Source organism: Dromiciops gliroides, chromosome 5, assembly GCF_019393635.1.
Source record: "Dromiciops gliroides isolate mDroGli1 chromosome 5, mDroGli1.pri, whole genome shotgun sequence".
Classification (NCBI taxonomy): Eukaryota; Metazoa; Chordata; class Mammalia; order Microbiotheria; family Microbiotheriidae; genus Dromiciops; species Dromiciops gliroides.
The window spans coordinates 106,051,287-106,068,772 of NC_057865.1; the positions used below are offsets into that span (position 1 = coordinate 106,051,287).

General features: G+C 40.7%; 1 protein-coding gene across 3 annotated transcripts in view; it reads right to left on the reverse strand.

The window, feature by feature from the left end:
- Positions 1-11,254: 11,254 nt before the first annotated feature.
- LOC122727640 (putative RNA-binding protein Luc7-like 2) overlaps positions 11,255-17,486 on the reverse strand; it is a 114,704-nt gene continuing 108,472 nt past the window's right edge. For all 3 annotated transcript variants that reach the window (XM_043965309.1, XM_043965307.1, XM_043965308.1), the window contains 2 exons: positions 16,221-16,412; positions 11,255-12,321 (listed from right to left, as the gene is read on the reverse strand). In XM_043965309.1, coding sequence (XP_043821244.1) covers positions 12,120-12,321; positions 16,221-16,412 — 394 coding nt within the window. In that variant the 3' untranslated portion in view covers positions 11,255-12,119. The remainder of the gene's footprint in view (positions 12,322-16,220; positions 16,413-17,486) is intronic.

The following is a 17,486-nucleotide window of genomic DNA, read 5'->3' on the forward strand; positions in this document are numbered from 1 at the left end:
ATGATTGAATCTCTTACTCAAACTGCCTTTTACAGTTAGTGAACAGAATTCCCTTCTTGTCTGAGAGGTGACTCGCCAACTGATCCTGCCAAGACGGAACAGAAGAGAAGACAGGATAGAGGGATGGATCAGTAGACAGATCTGGCCACTCTGCTTTCCTCAGAGACAGGGAGTACAAGTCTAGAATTATATCCATCTATCCCATCTCCCCAGATGTTGTTAGTCTAGGAGAGAATATTTACATTCAAGTTTCAATCCTCACTTCCTTCTCATCAAATGCCAGTTTCTCTCATTCTCTCTCTCTCTCTCTCTCTCTCTCTCACACACACACACACACACACACACACACACACACACACACACACACACACACACACACGGAGCAAATAGCAAATAAACTCATTTATTCAAGCCAATAGCAAACAGAAATCAGAGAAGATATACAGATGAGAATAATCAGACAATTCACAGACTGAATAAGCTCTCCCACTGGCATCCAGCTATCTCAGCTCAACTAATAGGGTCCCAGATCTCACCCAAGGAGAAATTCCCCAAAGTCCCTAGTGAGGTAAGCTGAGAATAGAGACCTGATTAAGGTGCCAGCTCCTCTGCATGTTGGTGTCTTTCCAGAGTCTTTCCCTTCAGGGACCTGAAGAGAATCTAGGGCTCCATTATCTTCTTTCTTGAAGCTGGAAGTCAAAAAATCAGGCTCTCTACTTTCTCAAGTTATCCACCCTTCCCACAGGCACAAAGCACGATGTGCTCAATTTCCACCAATGAGAAGTCTGGTGTGTAAATGGATTTGAGCTGATGGTTATACTACCTTTGTAACCCATGGCAAGTCAATTTACATTTGCTTCAGTTTCCTCATCTGTAAAATTGGGATAATAATAGCATTAAGTTCACAGGTTGTTGTGATGGTCAAATGAGAATTAATATAAGCAAAGGACTATTAGCTAGCTATTATTACCCCAAGCCAACATGAGAACACTTTCCATGTGGTGCTAGGGTGACAAAATGGGGGGTGTCATGGTATGATGTCCTCTCCCCATGAGGGATTGTGAATATCAGGGTGATCCATTGGAAAGAGTCTAGGGTTATCTGTGAAATGCAGAAGCCAAAAGCCATTGCTATTAAAATGTAAATGTGCATTATGAAGCCATGTATAAGATACTGTACAGTGACTGGGTTGTTTCTGAGCCAGGTGAAGATAAAAAAGTCATTCAGGGACCCTGAAAAGAGGGCTGGGGCAGAGAAGAGATGTATCTGGGAGGAGTGTCCTCAACATGGACCATGGGATGAAGGATGTTCTTGAGGCCAAGAGGAGGAAGGGGAAGAGGAAGAAGATTGGCAGAGGAGGCTGAGACTATGGAAAGGAAACAAGAGAATGGGTAGAGCAGGGCAGAAAACCAACACAGGTTGGATGGGGCAATATGAAAATAATAAGATGATGGGATATAGCATAGCTTGAGGAATAGTAGAGCCACTGTGATAGGCTCCCTAGAACCCATTTAAGAAGAAAGAACAGATCAGAAAGTACAAATATTGGGGAAGCACAGTTATAGAAATGTGCAGTCACAAAGGACATACACCTTAAGGCAGAGCTTCCAGATATCCAGATTAAAATAAACAAAATTGGCAAAATTATGCAGTCATTCAACAAGCATTTATTAAATGCTTACTATGTCTCCAGCACTATGCTGGGCATAAAAAGAAAGGCAAAAACAGTTCCCTGCCCTCAAAGAGCTTACATTCTAACAGGAGAGGCAAAAGAGAAATAATTAGGCACATACAAGATGTGTACAGAGTAGGTGGAAGGTTATCTCAAAGGGGAAGACACTAGAATCTTGGGGGAGTGGAGGAGTGGAGGTAGAGTGCAGACCAGGACAAGCCTTCTGCAGAAGGTAGAAGCTAGGAGGGCAAAGGTTCCATTCCAGGGACGGAGACAGGAAGGGCAAAGGCACAGAGATATGAAATGGAGCATCACACATGAAGCTTCAAATTGACAAATGTAAGTGGGTCACATTGTGGAGAATGAGAAGGGAAGAAGGGGCTATGTTTTGAAGAACTTTACATGCCAAACGAGATCCTGGTGGTAATGGGGAGCTGGGGATCATTGAGCCGGTGGGTGAACGTGAGACCTAAGCTTGAGGAAAAGCACATGGGCTGTTGAGTGGAGGATGGATTGGAATGGGGAGACAAGGGGCGGGGGAGTTGGAAAGCTATTGCAATATTCCAAGTGAGAAGCACTGATGGTCTGAACTAGGATGGAATGTGTGATTGGAGAGAAGAGGGGCAAACTAGAGACCTCGCAATGGACAAGATTTGGCAACAGATGGGATACTTGGGGTGCGATATAAGAGTTAGGTTGTATGTCCAGGTGGCTGAGATAATAGTAGTGTCCTTGGCCATAACGGGAATTCAGACAAGGGGAAGATTTAGGACAGTTGTTCGATTTGGATATTTTGCAATGAGTGTGGGACACCCAGTGTGACATGTTCAAAGGGCAGCTGACCTGTGACTCAGGAGACTGCTCAATCTTCAGTCCTGTCCAACCCTTCATGACTCCATTGGGGATTTCTTGGCAAAGATACTAGAGTGGTTTGCCATTTCCTTCTCCAGTTCATTTTACAGATGAGGAAACCAAGGCAAACAGGGTTGTGACTTGTCCAGGTCACACAGCTAATAAGTGTCTGAGATCAGATTTGAACTCATGAAGTTGAGTCTTCCTAACTCCACTCATCTTCTGGGCCCCCTAGTAGCTTAGTTCAGAGAATCCTTATCTCCTCTGGATTCAATCATCTCCATCCCAGTTCTACATATCCAGCCATGAGAGAATATGAAATTAAAGTGAGAGAATATAGATAAAGCATAGAAGAGAGCCCGGGAAATTGTAGAGGTTTGTTTCTAGCTTTGTTTTTCTACTTCTTTTCCTCTAGGGTCACCACTTTCTCAGGTGTCTAGTTTCTTCCTGTTTACCTCAGGATCAGAAATCATTTATACTCTGACTGAAACTCCTTCACATCAATATGTCAAGTATTTCAGATATTTACATATTTTAACTTAATCTTCAAAAAATTCTGACTTGACCTAAGAAAAACTTCCTAACAGTGTTATCCCAAAATGGAACAGTGGGCCCTCAGGAGGCTGACCTCTCATTCAAGGTCTCCAAGCAAGAACAGAATGATCAATTCCACAAACATTTGTTATTACCTGACCACCAGTCAGGTATAGATTGACTACTTCCAACTCTTAACACTCTATGAGATATCAAACTTGGAGATTAAGAAACCTGGTTTGCTGTTACAGCCCTCCTTTTTAACTCAAATGTGACTGTAGGCAATTCATTTAATTTAGGTGGGGCTCCAACTTCTGCATCTGTAAGAGAAGGGGCAGGTAGGTGGCACCACATCCACACGTATATACACAGGTCGAAGTGGAGAGTCAGGAAGTGGCCTGGAGTCAGGGAGACTTCACCCATCCAAGGTTTACTTAGTGCCTACAAGCTGTTATGGGCAGCTGGGTGGTGTGGTGGTTAGAGCACTGGGCTTAGAATCAGTTAGACTCATCTTCCTGAGTTCAAATGTGACCTCAGACACTTAATAGCTATGTGACCCTGGGCAAGTCATTTAACCCTGTTTGCCTCAGTTTCCTCATCTGCAAAATGAGCTGGAGAATGGCAAACCACTCCAGTATCTCTGTCAAAAAAAAACCCACATGTGGTCAGTGTCAGACATGACTAATTAATATAATGGTTTTGGACCCTAAAGTCTCTTTTGGCTCTAATCATTCATCTCACACTGGCCTGTTCTCCTATAAATGTTAAGCTTTAAGAGGCTTCTTCTTGCCTGAAACTCTATTATGATTAAGGCTGGCCCTGGAAGTAAATCTGCTTTGGTTTTAATTATTTGCCAGACTCATAACCTTCTCTAATTCTCTCTCTCCATCCCTTGCCACCAGACTCACAACTGCCAAAAATAGAATGCCTATTCTATGTCCTCTTCCCTAGCTCTTAATGTTGTTTTTTTGTTTGTTTGTTTTGAAGGGCAATGAGGGTTAAGTGACTTGCCCAGGGTCACACAGTTATTAAGTGGCAAGTGTCTGAGGCCACATTTGAACTCAGGTCCTCCTGAATCCAGGGCTGGTGCTTTATCCACTGCGCCACCTAGCTGCCCCCTTCCCTAGCTCTTAATGGTTGAAATGACTGGGTTAAAAAAGAGAGGTCATTAATTGTTCTTTATCAACTTTCAAGATCATTCATTCAATACACATTTATTAAGCGCCTACTATGTGCCAAGCACTATGCTAAGCACTGGGGATACCAAAAAAAAAAAAAAAAAAAAGGCAAAAGAGGCCCTGCCCTCAAAGAGCTCACAGTCTAATGGGGGAGACAAACAAATACATACAAACAAGCTATATAAATAGGAACTAGCAGAAAGAAGGCACTAGGATTAAAAGGCTGGAAAAGATGTAGAAGATAGATTTTAGTTGAGACTTGCAGGAAGTCAGGAGATGAGATAAGGAGACATGGGGGACAACCAAAGAAGATGCCCAGAATTGAGATGTGGAACAGCAAGGAGGTCAATGTCACTGGATCGAAGAGTAAATGGTGGATAAATAAGATGTAATTAGACTGGAAAGGTGGTAGGGGTGGGGTCCAGGCTTTGAATGCCAAAAAGACAATGTTGTATTTGATTCTGGAATAGAGCCACTAGAGTTTATTGAGGTGGAGGGAGAGGGTATATGTGACATTATCAGACCTGCACTTTAGGGGAATCATTTTGGCCACCAGAGGATGGAGTGGGGAAGGACCGGGAGTCAGACATATGTGTCAGAGGAAAAATGGAGGCGGCTTAGAGAGATGTTGAAAAGGTAAAATGGACAAGCCTTGGCAACAGCTTGGAAAAGGGGTGTGTGTCTGAGAGGGAGGAATCCAGGCTAACTCCTAGGTTGTGACCCTGAGGGAAGATGGTGATACCCTTCACAGTACCTTGGCCCTTTGTTGTTTTACATTTTTTAAATCAATGATTCTGATAAAGGCATTAATGGCATGTTTATAAAACTTGTAGATGGCATAAAACTGGAGGTCATAGCTAATACTCTGTTTAAAAATCAGGATCCAAAAGTATCTAGAGGCTTTGGGTCAAAATAATATGAAATTTAATAGGGACAAATGTAGAGTCCTGCACGTAGGTTTAAAAAAAAATCAACTTTCTAACTACAAAATGCGGGGAGAGAGAGGCACAGCTAGACAGCAATTCATAATTTTTTTTAATTGGGGTTTTAGAGGACTAAAAACTAAATAGGAGTCAGTCAGTGATAAGGTAGTCAACAAAGTGAATGCAATTTTAGGTTTCATTTCGAGGCATGGTTTCCAGGAAAGAGGGAATAATGCTCTTTCTGTAATCTGCCTTTGGAGTCAGCTAGGTGGCCCAGTGGATAGAGCACGAGACCCAGCGTAATAATGAACTAAGTACAAATTAAGCCTCAGACACTTAATAGCTGTGTGACTCTGGGCAAACCACTTAACCTGTTTGGCTTAATGCACTGTAGAAGAAAATGGCAAACCACTCCAGTACCTATGCAAAGAAAAGCCCACAGACACTATGGTCCATGGGGTCACAAAGAGTTGGACACGACCGAACAAAATCTACCTTGATTAGACCACATCTGGAATACTATATTCACCTCTGGGAGGGTAAGGCACAAATGCTATCTTCAAATACTCAAAAGACATCATATGAGGGGGACAGCTAGGTGGCGCAGTGGATAAAGCACAGGCCCTGGATTCAGGAGGACCCGAGTTCAAATTCGGACTCTGACACTTGACACTCACTGTGTGACCCCGAGCAAATCACTTAACCCCCACTCGCCTGCCCCCCCCCCCCCGCAAAAACATCATATGGAAGTTGGATTCGTCTTGTTTTAGCTTGATCCTAGAAGTCAAAACTAGGAGCAGTAAGGAGTGAAACCTGCTGCAAATTTAGACAAAAATTTCTTACCAATTCGAGTTAGCCAAGAGTGGAATGAATGGCCTCAGGAAGTAGTGAATTCATCTTTCCCAGAAGTCCAGGCAAAGCTGAATAATAATTGTTGCTCAGATTCAGATTGAAACAATGGCCTTTGTGTTCCCTTCAACTGTGACATTTTGTGAAGTGCCACCATTCTTCATCTAGACTTTCCCATATCCAAGTCCAGAGTAAGAATGATGATACCTTCCGTATCCAATAGGCAATCCATAGATTCACGACCTAAACTTCCCATTGTAGCCAGCACTAGACAGAAGGGAGGAAGACACTACTCAAGGATTCCTCAACTGAACACATATGTGGGAGATAGAATCACTGAGATGGAAACTAATGAGTGAACACAGAAAACTAAGCCCTTTGGCAGGGGAGAGGGAAGCAAGGAAATCCTTGGTAAGAAGAGCTACATAGGGGGCAGCTAGGTGGCGCAGTGGATAGAGCACCAGCCCTGAAGTAAGGAGGACCTGAGTTCAAATCCGACCTCAGACACTTAACACTTACTAGCTGTGTGACCCTGGGCAAGTCATTTAACCCCAACTGCCTCCCCCCACCAAAAAAAAAAAGAGCTACATAATCTGACAAGCTGATGAATCTCTTTGGGCCTTAGTTTCCTCATTTCTAAAATGGGGGGATTGAAATAGATGGCTTTTAAGGTACCTTCCAGTCAGAGATCCAGAGCTGAAGGTATTGGTGTGAGATAATTAAAAAGCACATAAGACGGGGGCAGCTAGGTGGCACAGTGGATAGAGCACCGGCTCTGGATTCAGGAGGACCTGAGTTCAAATCCGACCTCAGACACTTAACACTTACTAGCTGTGTGACCCTGGGCAAGTCACTTAACCCCAATTGCCTCACCCAAAACAAACAAACAAACAAAAAAAAAAAAACCAAAACAAAAAAAAGCACATAGTACCAGGAAAAGTAGTTCTGCATTTTTAAACCAAGGGCATTGAATTAGTGTCTGAAGTCCCTGTATAGCTATGGTCCCATAAATAGGCCAGCATTGACACGAATTATAAAGAATTAACAAGGTGAGAAGAAAACAAAAAATTCGATTTAGCCGAATAAAAGCAATGTTAATTGCAATGTTTACATGAACTATTTACTTTGTGTATATAGGTATACACATTATTGCTTAATGTCAGTTTGTTGTAATTTTATTGAGTTTTAAAAGTAAATTCCATACATGGTATGGTTGATTTTCATAGCTGATTATGTAACATAACCATCTACTCAAAATCCTTTTTAAAAATAGTAGAATTTTAAGGGGCAGCTAGGTGGCACAGTGGATAGAGCACCGGCCCTGGATTCAGGAGGACCTGAGTTCAAACCCAGCCTCAGACACTTGACACTTACTAACTGTGTGACCCTGGGCAAGTCACTTAACCCTAACTGCCTCACTAAAAAAAAAAAAAAGTAGAATTTTAGTTCTAGCTCTACCACTATTACCTTGGATAAGTCATATACCTTTTCAGGACCTCAGTTTCTTCATCAAGATCTGTATCTTCCAAAGCTATTAATTTCCACATCTCTAAAATGAGAGGATCATGGGACTTGGGACCAAAAAGACCATCTTTAGTTTAACCATCTCATTTTGCAAATGAGGAAACTGAGGGTTGGTCTAGATGATCTCTATAAAAATCTTCTATTTTCCTTGAGCTATGCCAAGAAGCCTGGCTATATTGTATGGGAAAGTGCTATTTCTTGTTCCAAAATCAAACATGCTTGACAAGCCTTAATTTCCTGAGAAGCCTCTTGCTACAACTAAAGATCCCTACCAACTCTAGGATTCTAAGAAATACAGAAGTAATCACAAAACAGAAACTCTTGGAGTCAGAGTCCACTGCCCAGTCATGTTGGGTAGGCAAACACTTAAAAACATGCAAGATCACTAAACCTTTCTGAAACCTGGAAAAAATGTGGTAAGGATTAGGTAGTAGGTGGCCTCTAGTCTGTCACTGCAGAGATTAGAGAATTGTTTGTGGATTGTTGGATTGGGACAAATGAGAAAGGTGCTGTCTCCCCCCCTACCCCTACCCCCGCCTTCACCAATTCTATCAAATCTGATAGGGGGCAGCTAGGTGGCGCAGTGGATAGAGCACCGGCCCTGGATTCAGGAGTACCTGAGTTCAAATCCGGCTTCAGACACTTAATACTTACTAGCTGTGTGACCCTGGGCAAGTCACTTAACCCCAATTGCCTCACTAAAAAAAAAAAAAAAAAAATCTGATAGGCCCCTGTGAGTATGCCCCAGCTGGTGCAGTCTATGTGGAGATCCTAGGTGAGCTGGCACGAGGGAAGCCAGACAGATTCTTCTCCCTCCCCCATTCAGTCAAATCAACCCAGGAGAATATTTCTCTCCCTTTCCAAAGCTCCAAATAACATGTTATAGGGTAATAAGTTAGAACTAGAGGTTTAGAGGAAATACAAAAGATCCACGGTCACACAGGTCCTAGAGATACAGACAGCAGAGTTGGCATTTGAACTCAAGGTCAGTAGAGGCTTTTCATTCCCTCTCCCCCCTGTAATGACGATGTGAGAAGCCCAGGGAATGCCCCTATAGTGTGGCCTCCACCCTTCTTTGCTGATAGATTCTTCCTCACAAGGGAAACCTTTTTACAGATGAATGTCCCCAAGAATGTTAACTGCTCACTTATGGGATTTTTAGTGACCAGCTCTGGCCAAAAACGCTGGGTTCCAAATCTCCCCTTCTCTTTGAACCAGGGAAGAGAAATGCTATCATCCTAGGCTTTTATGTAGTGGAAAAAGCCTGAGTCCCCTACCAGACATTCATTCCTTTACTCAGGAGTTCCTTACCTGAACCATAGCCTGGCCTCTGAGTAAGAAACAGAATTGTTCAGATCAAGTTCAAAATGGTCTTGCTGTTGACTTCGCCCGTTCTCTCAATGGTTATATAGTCTCTTGGGGTCTGAATTCCTTTCTTCATTCTGCTCCCCTTTTATACCTACCGCCTAGTATTGTGGGGTCTGGTTTCTGTACTGTTACTAACAGGGTTTTTAACCTGACGCCATGGTAGCATGTGTCTGGGTTTCAAATTCTGTATGGTCCAATTAATCCTTTAGGGAGTTAAGGGAAAGTTCCCTACCTAGGTTTCCACTGCCTATTATCTTTCACATTAATTTCCACCTGCCTGTATTGATTGATTATACTGCCTAACAATGACTACACTGTCCACTCCCTCCTCAATTTCAAACTTGCCCCACTGGACACCAGCTATATGACTGCTTCCTACTCTCTGGAATTCCTGGTCTCTGCTTCAAACCCACTTATTGGACACCTACTATCAACACGGAAATCAATGCTTTCCTACTTCACTGACTCAATGGCAGTGCCCCAGGCCTATACTGAACACTAACCTTCAATAACCCCACCAGCTTGTTCTGACCGGTCACCTGAAATCCTAATTACTCCTTGTTCTCCCCTCTTACTTCTCTACAAATGCAGATATTGATAGCCAGAGCCACACCTTAGTTGAAGTCTCAGCATTAGCAATGTTTTCCTGAGTCATCTTCACTTCAGGAAAGAACTGGGCATATTTTTTTTTCTTAAAACTAGAATGTCTTTCATACAATCCTAACGTTAGGCAGGATAGCTAATAAGTTTGATGTCAGAATCAGGATCCAAAAAATGTTGTGATAAGCTGGAATGATGGACTGAAGGATGAAACTTGAGACTGAAATCCAATTGCACAACTATACCATAAGAAAGGCAGCTTTCACATACTGTTTAACTCAGGCCATGTTATTGGGTTAGTAAATTTTATATGAATATTCTTTAATTCACACTGTTCTCTAACCTGGACTGGCCGTGCTCTGAGTTGGTGAGAGTTAAGCTATCTGGTAATTTGCTATCTGGTTTCCAAATGGCCTAAAAGAGTTAAGTGCACCAAAGTACTGTGGTCTATTGATTTTAACAGGATGGCTTCATATGAATCATTTCAAGCTGCTCTTCTATGTTCACTGAGGGAATTAAAACAATGGATTTAAATTAATGCAAGTGAAATTTCAGTTTAACATCATAATACCAAGAGTGTTCACTGTTGTTGCTTACAAAGTTTATAACAATAATATTTTTTAAAGAAACAGTCAAGGGTAAAACACGCTTTTGCTACTAAGGAAGTTGCAGGTCTTAGTTACAAAAGTTATCCAAGAAGAGGTCAGTGATTTAAAAAATGGTTGAGGCATTCACCCACCTGAAGGTAAGACCTATGTGTCACTTCCCATCACTCACACACTGAAGTTATTTGGATTAGGGTTCCCAGGAATTAACTTCATCACTGGAAGAGCTCTCAAAGACGTTGAACTAGCTCCTGTAAGACCACAAATTTAGGACAACTGGCTACTCTAAAAGCCATCTGAGTGATTCACAACAGGCAGCCCTAAACTCAGTATTACTGTGCAGGGTTTTTCTGTTATTTGCTAATACCGGGCACATATACTGGTCTATCTTCTCTCTCAACTTGACATTTTCCCTACCCTGTGCTTTGGATCTATAAATCTTGCATCATAAATGCCCCTTTCTTTCTGCTTTCCAAGTGATGATACAGTCAAGTATCAAAAGCAGAAATATATTAATAAAGATACTGGCAAACATGGGCAAAAGAAAAAAAATAAGAGGCCCTTCAGCAAAACAGCCATTATCTGTAAGAGTTGGATTAGATTTGGGTTCCTTTTAGATCTAAATTTATTGTTATTCAACTAAAACATTACTTTTTAGAATGCTCTTCCCTGGAAAACTGACATCTCAGTTGGTTACATGAAATATAAAACAATTTTCAGTGGAGTGGATAAAAGTTTGTTATTGATTTTTACTCAAGTACTGCTTTCCTACCACCTTTTAAGACCTTCTTGGGTGTGAAATCAACTCCTATTTACACCAAATACTGTTCCTCTCATTGCCTTGTTTACACTGTTTTTATTTCATTTTGTGCTGCTGAATAAACAGAAGAACCAGAACACTGATTTTTGCAGGTGCAGGTGCAGGCACCTCCCTAGGGCAGGTGTTCTAAACCTGGATAGGTGAATGTGAGCACTATAGATGGCCTGGGTTAACCAGTTAAGCCCAGAGTTCAGAATTTTTGCAAATATCTCCACATCTTTTGTGTCTTACACAGAAAGGAAATATCAATGAAAGAAAAAACGTGAGGAATGTTCACAGGAGAAAGTGCTAAGTGACAACTTACTGAACAATGCAGGTGTTTAATGGTGATGGTGGTGGTGGTGGTGAGAGCTCTTTTCATTTTATTATTATTTTCTTTTTTTAAAAACAATTAAGTGGTGTAGCCTTTACACTCCACAAGAAAAAAAAAAGGCAAGAAGTGCTTAAGAAAGATTCCCCCCAACAACCTGAACATAGCAATTCAATGTAACAGAAAAATCAAGACAAGGTTTGATTTCAAAATTTCAATAAAAATGCAAAAGGTGTAATGCAACAGCTGTTCCAACTTCCAAATCTAAATAGGCACTGTTTAAAAAAAGGGAAAAAGAAACAAACATTTCCATTTTCTCCAGAACACACACCCCAGCAATAAATGATCTGAAATATAACCAACTAGTAGTCAATCAGTGGAACAGAAGCTTCTAACCCGAATTATATGGCCCCTCCAACTCCTGCCTTACTTTGCAATTTGGGATGGCAGGTGGGAGGGCAGGACAGAAGGGTAGAGGAAGAAATCAAAACAAGACTCCCAAAGCTGCTGCTATTTGGACTAGAAAAGAAGAATTTTACAAATGTTCAAGAAAGCCCAAGGCAAGTTAACACAATTTGTTCACTCTAACGTCTACTGAAAATAAAACATTGAGACCTGCATTTTACTACATAAAACTGCACTTGTGAACAGAATAACCTTTCAGAATTGTATTAGGATTCACCAGAAATTATGGATGCAATTTAAAACTTCATCCAGGAAAAGACGTTCAGTTCAGATTGAGTTATAGTCAAACTTTTAGATACTGTACATCTAGCCTAATTGGATTGGTGTCTGGAACGACTGAGTTGCCTTGGACAGCTGTAAACTAAACAATAGTATGTAACTCCATAGGAAGCTTAAGGATTGAAGAAATGTACAGCCTGTTAAATCTCCCCCGCTTCACGCTCTTCAGAGCTCCTCCTGTCTTCTGAACGGCCATTAGCACTCTCATAGGAACGTTTCTTATCTTTTCTCTCTCTGTCTCGAGGTGACCGCTCTCTGGAACTCCTATCTTTGTCACGTGATGCTAGGTCTTGGTCTCTTAATGACCTCTCTTTATCTCCAGAAGACCTTTCTTTTGAGGATCTGAAAAACATTATTTGAAAACCCAAAATTGACATGATAAAATAGAGGCAATCCAGGATCACAAACGAAAGAATAAAGATTTGTACAAAGCAATTAGTATGAGAATGAACATAGAGGGAAAATAGTAAAAACAGTTTATCAGAACAGAATTCTGCTGCAGATAATGTAACACAGGATGATATAAGGATGACCCAGAAAAACAAATCTACAAATATAAATAAGGTTTGAGTTAAACATCAAATTTAGGTTGAACAATCCAACACCATATTAGTTTCACAATGCCATATAATTTTACCAACTAAGAAACAAAAGGAAATTTTAATTCTAGTTTTTGTACCAAACCTGTTGTATGGTATGCAGATACATGCCTGAGGGAAAGCTTGAGCATGCTATAGCTAAAAACTCCACCAAAGAATGTCACTAAATTAAAATAAACAATAAGTTGGGTCAATTCCAAAGAAGCAGATTGTTGACCTAGAAAATAAGGTACCAGGTCCAGTGAGACAGCCTTTGGAGATAGAAAAGAAGCTGGTTACTTGAGAGAGAGAGAGAGAGAGAGAGAGAGAGAGAGAGAGAGAGAGAGAGAGAGTGAGAGTGTGTGTGTGTGTGTGTGTGTGTGTGTGTGTGTGTGTGTGTAAATAGTAAGAAGAAAACTATTTTATTCTCTCGGACTTAGCTAGATGAATAATAATCCTAACAAGAACACAGATAAGATATACATGTTTTCAGAATCTGAGTTCAAAGGCACCTGAAAGGCCACCTATCTTCCTCAAATGATGTATGAATCGGGGCAACTAGGTGGCACAGTGGATAAAGCACCACCAGCCCTGGATTCAGGAAGACCTGAATTCAAATCTGACCTAAATTCTCACTATTCCTCAACATGAGCCCTATATACAAAACAAATGGTTGCCATATATACAAAACAAAATCACAGCTCAATGTATCATAGTATCCAAGAACTTGAAATAGCTCTAAGAAGGGGCAGCTAGGTGGCACAGTAGACAGAGCACTGGCCCTGGAGTCAGGAGTACCTGAGTTCAAATCTGGCCTCAGACACTTAACACTTATTGGCTGTGTGACCCTGGGGAAGTCGCTTAACCCCAATTGCCTCACTTAAAAAAAAAAAAGAAAGAAAGAAAGAAAGAAAGAAAAGAAAAGAAAAAAGAAATAGCTCTAAGAGATGTCAGAAGTTTGACAAATAGAGTGACCAGTCATGACTTCAGGAGACTTCAATGCTACTGTACGCCTCTACCTCTCAGCAGAATGGAGGTCAGGAGAGAGCCAGCCAGATAGGTCCTATGTGCTGATTCATGTTATCTGAGTATGGGTTAATTAGGACAGAGAAAGGTTGGGAGAGAGGTGAGACAGTCGTGGATGACAGTGATTTTTTTAAAGCATCAATTTAACCCCACCCCGGAAAAAAAAAACCCATGAAAAATCTTTATTTAATCAGGCAAATCTACCTGTAGAAATGCTATGCCCATTTTTATTTGCTTTTCCTCATGAAATTTCACCCACCCCCAAGAAAACCTTCTCTGTACTTATTTATGGCAATCTTAGGAGATCTTCCTCAAGTACTTTGCAGTGATTTCTTTCTCTTAAAGGGGAGAAAGAGACCGACAGACTTAAATCTTGTGTGGTTCTCATAATTATACATTTCACATGTTAGTCTTATTCCCTTAAATATATGTTAATTCTTTGAAGAGAATTACATTTGAATTATATTACATTTCCTATTTCTTATATATCTGTAATACCTATACGTTCAACAATTATGGGATTGACTGTACCTGTGAGCAAATAAAACAAATGGGTAGATTATGTGTAGTTCTAAGAAATGAAGTAGATTGAACCTTTTTTTGTATCATAGACCCTTTTGGTAATCTACTTAAGCCCATGGATCTCTTTTCAAAATATTTTTAAATGCATGGAAGAAAATAAAACACGTAGGATTATAAAGGAAACCAATTATATCAAAATAGAGTTATCACAATCCTTTAAAGAACAAGTTCACAGACGCCATGCTAAAAGCTTCTCCCTTAAAGCATTTTCCCTGCTCTTCAGAGTTTTCTTGCATTCCTAAGGTCCTAATTCTATCCTGTCAAGTCTATCCCTAAAAATTCAACAAGTTCCTGTCACACATTTCTTCAGTACTTCAAGAACCTGTTATTTTATCAATCTAGAAGATGACCATCTTGCTACAAGTGAAAGATTTACCAACTTCCAGTCAAACAGGCAAACCTCTCCTTAGAAAACTAATGTACAAGGAATGCATCACTAGGCCCATATTCAAAGCAGCCTCTCTTCAGTTTAGTAGGATTGCAAGAGCTTGTGCTCTACTAGCATAACCTTCAAGAATTCAAAGGTCAACTCAATGTCACCATGAAGCACCTAGAGAATTTTGGTTGAGGTTGTTTTTAAACTTTACTGTTCTTAAAAGAAGGGGAAGGGAGGGAGGAGATTCAGTTTATATCATCACAATATACTTTTGACTAAAACCAAGAACTTACACCATTTAAAAATTCTTTCTTTTTATTATAAACTGGGAGGGGTGTTTTCTTTTTTCTCTCAAATTACAAAAAATTTTGTATTCTTTTTAGCTGTCCAGCCCAATGACTAAGTAACTGTTATGAGATGAAGCAAAGTTGGAGAGAATATGGCTACCAGGCAGATGACTTTTTTTAGTTTTGTTCAAAAGATTTTTTTTTTTACCCTCATATCAACTGCTTGGTTTCTATGACCTTTTGAAGGTATAATCACTAAATCCGTATTTTTTGTTCAAATTCTTGAACTATTCCTGCTCATATATTCTGTTGTCTTCATGGCATCTTAAATAGACTGATATACTGAAATTCAAGATCCTTTTATCATCAACCGTACCACCATGCTCGATTCCCAGGCTCAAAAGTTTCAACTTCTGCTCTCCCCCCATCCTACCCTCTGCCCCCCCTTCACTCTCAATAGCTAATCCATACTTACTCCTTTCCTCTGTAGAGCTACAGCCTAATCTAGGTCCTCGTCCAAAACAGCAGCTTCCTCATTACTAACACTCCAATCCGTCCTAGTTATAGCTTTAAAAAACCCTTCTAATGTTCTGCTGTATTCAAGAATATGCGCACGCACGCACGCACACACACAGACCAAATGATGTGTGGTACGTTTGCATGTATGTATGCAATGATGAATAGATGACGGATGCCGAGTCCTTAATAGCTTCTATTAGACCAATTTCAAAATCCTCAGTCTGGCCCACAACCATTTCCCCTTGTTTTATCATTTTCAAACCTTAGCACACAAACTGAATAAGCCGCTCCAATGAGGACTCACTCAGCTCACCCCCTGTTCCTTTCTGCTAATTCCTTTCTCTCATCACTTTCAAACATGGTCTCAAAAATCATTTCCTACAAGGATGAATTTTCCTGATGAACTCAAACCATCTAATCACTCTCTTGTTATGTTGGGTAAAGCACATGCACAGTGCAAGGGCCATTAACAATTTGCACCTACTGATATGGCATGATATATTCCTCCTGTGGTGCTATCCTCCTGGAGTACAAGGATTATCTTTTCTCTTCTGCATCCCTTGCAATGTTTTATACACAGTAAGATCATACCAACAATGGAAAGGTTATTACTCTAAAAAGAATTTGCAGCTATATATTCACTTACAAGTAACATTTCATCCAGAAAATAACAGCAAATAATTGCCTTCTGTTTATATCAGGTGTGATTTTAATCCAAATGATTTGTTTTATGATTTAAAGAAAAAAGCATGTGGCTGTATTAGAAATGTATTCTGAAATCTCCACTACTGACTAAACTAAACTAATAAAGCTCTTGCTCACACCAAGTGTAGGGCAGTGCAGTGAGCCGGTGTTTCGGGGTCAGACTAATACCTTCTTTTGGACCGCTCTCGGCTCCGGTCTCTGGAGCTATGCCGGCTTCTCTGGTGGCTGCGGCTTCGGCTTCGGCTGCTGGAGCGTGACCTGTGACGATGGCGTTTCTCACGGGACTTGGATCTAGTTCTTCTCTTTCGTTCTCGTGAAGTAGAACGAGATCGATGTCTACGATGCTCTCGGGACCTGGATCTGTAAATAAACAGAGATTTGGAGTATTGTTATAAAACCTTGTTATTGTTTCAGTAAACATATTCGTGGTTATAGACTAATAACATCAGGTGGAATCCAAGTTTAATTTTCTATTTTTTTTCTTTAAGGACTATGACTTTTAAACTTTTCCCTCTGTATTGTTGAGCACGTGCTAAGAGAACTGGCAGAAGAAATTGGGTTAAGTAAGTAGGAGATAGGGGAAGTTAGGTGGCGCAGTGGATAGAGCACTGACCCTGGAGTCAGGAGGACCTGAGTTCAAATCTGCCCTCAGACACTTGACACTTACTAGCTGTGTAACCCTGGGCAAGTCACTTAACCCCAACTGCCTCACCGCCCCCCAAAAGTAAGTAGTAGACAGAAGAATACTAGGGAACAGAGTGAATATAGGACTTGGAGTTGATAAAACCTTAATTCATATCCTGCCTCAGACACTTACTATTCGTATGACTCCCCCTGGGCAAGTCACTTAAGCTCTCTTAGTCTCAGTTTCCTCATCTGTAAAATGGGAATAATAACACACTTCACAGAGTTATAGTGAGGATTAAATGAAATTAATATATGTAAAGTGCTTGGCAAACCTTAAAGTATGATATAATATTTTATCTATATCTATCATTATCATTATTAATCTAAAAGGCAGAGATAAAGTAAAACAGATTCACAGAATCTCATAATTAGAATGACATTGGGGGAAGCTAGGTATAGCAGTGGATAAAGCACTGGCTCTGCATTCAAGAGGACCTGAGTTCAAATCCAGTCTCAGACACTTGACACTTACTAGCTGTGTGACCCTGGGCAAGTCACTTAACCCTCACTGCACCGCCCAAAAAAATGACATCAATGACCATCTAATCCAATCCATACCTAAAAAATCTTTTCCATCGCATACCAAACTCAGTCACCCAGCTTTTCCCTGAAGACCTCCAGTGAGGGAGAACTCAATCTATGTTAAGGCAGCCCCTTCCACTCTAAATAGTCTTTCCTTATATCAAGTCTAAACTTGGTTCTTTGCAACTTCTGTCCACTACTTCCAAGTCTGCCCTCTGGAGCCAA